The 6,246-nt window shown below is 33.6% G+C and overlaps 1 protein-coding gene across 1 annotated transcript; it reads right to left on the reverse strand.

Annotated features, from left to right (window-relative positions):
- Positions 1 to 245: 245 nt before the first annotated feature.
- On the reverse strand, positions 246 to 5,898 carry LOC115961772 (receptor-like protein EIX2). The gene is made up of 5 exons (XM_031080695.1): positions 5,886 to 5,898; positions 5,658 to 5,750; positions 2,356 to 2,917; positions 1,400 to 2,249; positions 246 to 1,331 (listed from the first exon to the last, which is right to left on the reverse strand). The coding sequence occupies exons 1-5, from the start codon at positions 5,896 to 5,898 to the stop codon at positions 267 to 269; spliced, it is 2,583 nt and encodes an 860-aa protein (XP_030936555.1). The 3' UTR covers positions 246 to 266.
- Between the last annotated feature and the right edge of the window lie 348 nt (positions 5,899 to 6,246).

Here is a 6,246-nt window from a genome sequence, read left to right on the forward strand (position 1 = left end):
ATCTTTACAAAACCTAACTACAAAAACTTAATTAGTAGTTTGCATGTCAAAACGTAATATCAATGATTTTTAAATAAAAAAATTATAAAATAGAAAGTTATATGAATATTAATTCATTGACATTTTAATATTAAAAACGCCTTAGTTTTTCTTCTTATGACTCAAAATTTATTGTCTTATTGAATTAATCATGATACAACTATAGACTATATGTATTCTGAAGGAGTAATAGACGTCTTACCTTGCTAACCACCACAAAGGGGTCATCATTGCCTCTGAAAATTCCTCCGCAACCTTGCTATGTTCACTGCCGTTGTTACGTAGAGCCAATTCTTCATGTTGTCCAATAATAAGAAATAGGCATGTCTCCACGAACGGTTCAACAACAGAGAACCACAAACACCCCAAAAACTTATAGCAAATCCAAATCCTGTTCCGACATAAAACCATTTTCCAAATTCATCTTCATCATCTTTATTGCCATAATGAGCTTGGTGACTTTGGTTTGGTACTTCTTCACCTGGACATTTCTGTATAAGCGGAGGCCCACAAAGTGTCGGGTTTCCAATAAAATCAGATGCTTTAAAGCTTTGGAGTTGAGTGCTTGTAGGAATTTTCCCAGATAAGTTGTTGTATGATAGGTCGATGTCGCTCAGAAAGTTTAACTCTGACATGCTAGATGGGATTTTGCTTGAGAACTGATTCCTTGATAAATCAAGTGATTGTAACTGCTTCATTTGACCGATTGTTTGAGGGATTTCTCCAACTAATTTGTTTCTCGAAACATTTAGTCCAACCAATTGCAAAAGACTTGAGATTTCATCTGGAAGTTTTCCAATCAATTTGTTGCTTGAAAGGTCAATGATCTTTAATAATCCAAGAATTTTATCATACTTATACTCCCTTCTTTTCAACATAAGCCTCGCATTATCAACAAATTCTCTTTCATAATAAAAAGTTATATTAGTATACATATTATCAACAAATTTAAAGTAATATCTATGAAAGATATCACTGGAAGAGTTCCCAATCTGAGTCATGGCAGTGAAATTGTTGAGGCATTGTGGAATAGTTCCAGATATATCATTTAGGGAGAGATCCAAGATATGTAAATCTTTCAACCAACACATATGCAATGGTATACTTCCATTGAGATTATTGGAATGTAGGATAAGAATATTTAACAGTGGCAGGCTCTCCCCAATCCAAGCTGGTACTTGTCCAAAGAATCTATTGTTTCCCAAGTCTACAAAACTCAACGAACTACAATTTTTCATGGGCAAGGGTAAATCTCCATAGAAACTATTGTTACTCAGACTCAATGTTTCAAGCTGGGTCAACAGCCGAAAGAGCTTGGAACTTCCCCAGAAAAATTGTTGCTAGCCAAATTCAAAATGACCAGCTTACGCCAATGCATAAAACAATTAGGAAGTTGTCCAGATAAACGGTTCTCAGATAAGTCTAGGTAACTCAAGAACCCACTGCTGATTTTACAAAGAGACGAAATTGTCCCTGAAAACCGATTTTTAGAGAGATTCAACATCATGACTTTAGTGGGAAAAAGTGGTAATTGACCCCTTATCTGGTTTGCACTCAAATCAATTGCAAGACCATCATTCACAAACTTTGTTAACATATTTGGTAACCGTCCATATATTTGGTTGCAAGAAAGATTTAAATATGCTAATGTAGGAGGCAGGTCTGTGAACCACTCTGCCGGAATGGTATCTGAAATTTGAGCATCGGAGATATCAAGCATGATGATTTTCGTTTGAGTTTGGATCCAATTTGGAAATCTAGGCCCTAACTTGAAAGAGCATAAGATTATGAAATTCAATTGGAAAGTGGGAACCCACTGGGAGCTGAATTCCAAAGTGAGGGAATTCTTGGATAAGTCTAAATACTTTAATTTGGAAAGATTTGAGAAAAAGGCTTCAGAGATCACGCCCCGCAAACAATTTGAAGTGACAGCCAAATAGTTGAGGTTATATAGGTTTCCAATGGTTTTGGGGACAGTCCCACTTATATTGTTATGTCGAAGATTAATTTCTTTTAACAACGGAAATAATATTCCAAAATTATTGGGCCACAACCCTGAAATTTGATTAGATGGTAAACTCAAAATCTCTAATGAGTCCTTTGCACATCCAGGCAAATTATTGAGAAGGTCAACCAGTTGTCCTTTGAGAGTGATGTTCGACAAATACAATTCACGTAAAGAACATATATCCCCCAAGAATTTTGGAATGCTGCCATTTAGTTGATTAAAACCCAAAGACAGACTTTCAAGAGAAGTAAAAGATTTTGAATAATTGAAACTGGGAAGAGATGAAAAACTCATAGGAGGAAGATCACATGTCGACAAGACCAAGCTTTTTAAATTTGGGAGATGACTCAACTTCCAGCCAATCATTGGCAGCTCTGAGATTTGTGTGGCTAAGGTCAAGGTATTCTAATGAAGATAGATGAGAGAGCCATTCGAGATTTTCATTAATTTTCAAATCATTTCTATTAAGATAGAGTTGTTGCAAATGCGAAAGGTTTCCAAGTTGATCTGGAAATGAACCATTGAGATTGGCCAAAGAGAGATCGAGGTATGTTAAGTTACTAAGAGAACAAATGAACTTTGGGATATGGCTTTGATTAAAATCATTACCACTGAGATCAAGAGAAGTCAAATAAGGCAACTCAAGTATTGAAGGACTAATCATACCTCGCAAATCATGAACCTCAAGCTCAAGTACATGGCCTGTTTGATTGTCGCAGTGAACTCCTTCCCAGTTGCAACAATTCTTATGTTCATCTTCACTCCGCCATGAAGATAGCTTGCCATAATCGTCAACGAGGCCTTTTTTGAACTCAAGGAGCGCTTGTCTCTCCCCCTCTAGGCACCTGATGTTGTTAGCATCTCCAACTACTACAAGAAAAAATGTTTATTGCAACGAAAAAAACCATTGCAATAACATTAGAGTCATTGCAATAGTTGATACAAGATGTTGTAATAAAATTTGAGGTAATAGGTTTATGCAACAAAAATTTTTGTTGCAATAAACTCTAAATATTTTAATAATAACTTTGATGCAATGATATATATATATATATATATATATATTGTTGCAATATGCAATTTACTATTTCAAATATCTTGTAAGTATAGATTATTACTTCACGAAACTTGTTGCAATAGATTGCAAATAATTAAACAAAATAGATCGGATTAAATTACTGTAATGATATCTTCATTGTAATAGATAATTAATTCATTTTGTCACTGCGATTGACCATGAAATAATTGATATCAAGTTATTGGAACGATATATTCATTGCAGTTACATGTTTGTCATTGCAATAGATTGTAAAAGAATTAATATCAAATTATTGCAATGGTAACTTCAATGCAATAAGCTATTAATTCGAAATTTTCATTGCAATAGATTGCAAAAACAATTGGTATCAATTTATTGCAATCATTCTTTCATTTTAAGTTATTGCAACAATTTTTCCTAAAATATTAAAGTTTCTATTGCGGCTGAAAATTATAAGTTATTACAACTTATTATTGTTGATGCAATAATTTAACACTTTTAAGTTACTATTGCAACCATTTTAACTTGTAGATGCGATATTTTGTCTAAAACTACTATATACATACATTGTTGTATTAACACTTGATGTAATAGATATTTTTTGTTGTAGTGAACTCTAGCCCCTGAAATGAATCCAAGGGCTAGACTCAAGTGCACTAAAAGCATTAAAAATGCATGAAGAAGTTTCAGGAACCCTCCACCTGGGAACTTGATCATTGTCATGGCAAATGAGAATAGTGATTAATTTTACAGTGAAAGATGGGATAACGATGAAAGTCACTCTCCGTTTAATACCTGTTTGGATTCAACTTATCAGCATCTAGCGTTTTTGTTTTTTTTTAAGATGGCATTAATGTGGCTGTGGTGGTTTTTCAGTGGACCACGTGCACTGTTTACAGGACTTGCAAACCTTTTTTTTAATAAAAATTTTATTAAAAATGGGTTTCATGGTACTATTCACATATTTAAAAATTATTTTATTACAGTGTTTTCAGCAAAATAAACTATATCGAAACGGATAATACCCAATGTTGCAAACGCGTTTTTGGCATAAAAAATTTATGGTAAATTTCAAACTACACTCTAAAGTTTAAGAGGATTTGAAATTTATACCCTAAAGTTTTAGAATTTAGATCTTATTCTCTGAAGTTATATTTTGTTTGGATTAGTAACATTTCTGTCTATATTTTTCATTAAGTGCCACATAAACTTGTCATGCGTATTTAATTTATCCAATAAAAGAATGTTACATCATTTTTTTACCCTACATATTTATATTACTATTAAAAAGATTCCTCTATTTCGTCTTCAATTTTTAGCATATTAAAATATTCTCGTACAAATTTTAAAATAACATATTCTATAGTTTAATTTTATTTGATATAAAAGACAACAGAAAGGTTAAAAGCATAATTTGACATTTGTCCTGCTCGTGATTCTCATGCTATGATCGGAGAGGTGAAGATTATAATATAGAAAGTAGGATCAGACAAAATCTGTACTTGCAGGACCTGGATTTCTCTTTTTCCTTCCTGGAAGGTATATGTTGCTTACAGCAGATCGATGCAGCACATCCTTTTTTCCTGAAAGAATTTTTCTGTTCTACGTTGAATGTTTCCACTAAGAACAAAGAGGTTTCTTTTGAGTGGACCAACACTTCAGTTTGATACCAAAATGTAGACGTTTGTATCGATACATATTTTCACATGGCATAATCTTAAAAATGGAATATAAGAAACAGCACATAAGTACTGTACCTAAGTATACATTTGGATACGGTTTATTTCCTCAGCATCTGCCTTTTGGCTTCTTTTTTTTCTTTTTTCTTTTTTGGAGAGAAGTGCGTTTTAGCTTTCCAGTGGGTCTCATGTACTGTTCACAGGACTCACAAGCTTCTTTTTTCACACAAACTCTCATTAAAAATGGGTTTTACAGCACTATTCACACATTTAAAAATTATTTTGCTACAATATTTTTAATTTTCAGTTTTTAGCAAAATAAACGGTATCCAAACGGACCCTAAGTCTTGTTCTAAACCAAAGCCCAATAGGCTTTAGTTTATCCATCAAAAAAGAAAGAAAAACCAACCAAAACCCAACCTGTTCACAGTCTTCCAAAGTTTATCAAGTTTTTCTATGTTCACATGTTATTGCTTGTATGCTTCTCATGCAATTCACATTTTCAGATCTCAAAACACACACTCTCTTTCTTTGTGTTCAAGTTTAAGCTTTTAGTTTCAGCCCCTCTTTCTCTATATATTACTCTAAGCTTTAAGCCCCATTTCACAACGTCAACGAATCGATGGTGCCACCATTCACCTCCAGTCAACAATATCGTCCCAATGTTAGGCCGAAAAAATCAATGGTGTAAAGGGCAAAGTGCCGGAGAGAGCCCATCCGACGAAGGAAGAGAAAACCAGTAGATTAGATGGCGTTTTTGGGTCAAGTTCAATACCAGCAAGTATCCATTAACCAGCTAAAATCCAATATTTACTTTGGTACACCTGAAAGGATCCCGGTATGACCAGTATTTAAACCAAAACGAAATCACTACATTTCTATACTGACTAACCTACCGGAATGGAAAATGCCAATGGTACCAGCCGGTATGGTACGAAATCATCTTCCTTAGATGTTCCATCAAAGATCTCAGGTGCCAACAACACTGGTTCCCACAAACCAACCAAAAAAATCTCAAAGCCATGGTGAAGAATACATTAAAAGAATCGCAATGGGGTCTTACTACTATAATTTATGTTGTCGTTAATCATGGATGAGTTTTTTTCTACTGATGGGATACCTCTTACGTGCATTTGTGTGATGCATGAACCATTATGGATAAACAATTCTCTTTGTATATGCATAGCATAAATCAGTTCTATTGTATGTACATATTAATTGTGACATGAATGTAGATGCATAACTTAGAACAAGATATATTACTTTTTTTTTGTTTTGTATTGTAACAAATTTAGATATTATTATGAGATGCCTTTACTGTAAGACTTTTGCCAAAATTGTAGAATTTGATGTCAATGGAAAGAAAATTAAATCAAAGGACATGTATAAAACTATATAAGGTAGCAATAGACAACCAAAAAAAAGACTAGGGTGAAAGATTATCCAAGTTTGGACAAAGCCTCAAAATTCACAAAGACCAA

The sequence above is a fragment of the Quercus lobata genome, chromosome 9 (genome assembly GCF_001633185.2).
Source record: "Quercus lobata isolate SW786 chromosome 9, ValleyOak3.0 Primary Assembly, whole genome shotgun sequence".
NCBI classification, from domain to species: domain Eukaryota; kingdom Viridiplantae; phylum Streptophyta; class Magnoliopsida; order Fagales; family Fagaceae; genus Quercus; species Quercus lobata.

Excerpts from the sequence above, each read along its gene's own strand:
- LOC115961772 (XM_031080695.1), bottom strand. Across the intron at positions 2,250-2,355 it reads AAGCTTGGTCTTGTCGACAT|CATTCCAAAATTCTTGGGGG; the intron begins GTGATCTTCCTC and ends ACTAAATGGCAG. Across the intron at positions 1,332-1,399 it reads TTATGCATTGGCGTAAGCTG|CTTGAAACATTGAGTCTGAG; the intron begins GTCATTTTGAAT and ends CTGTTGACCCAG.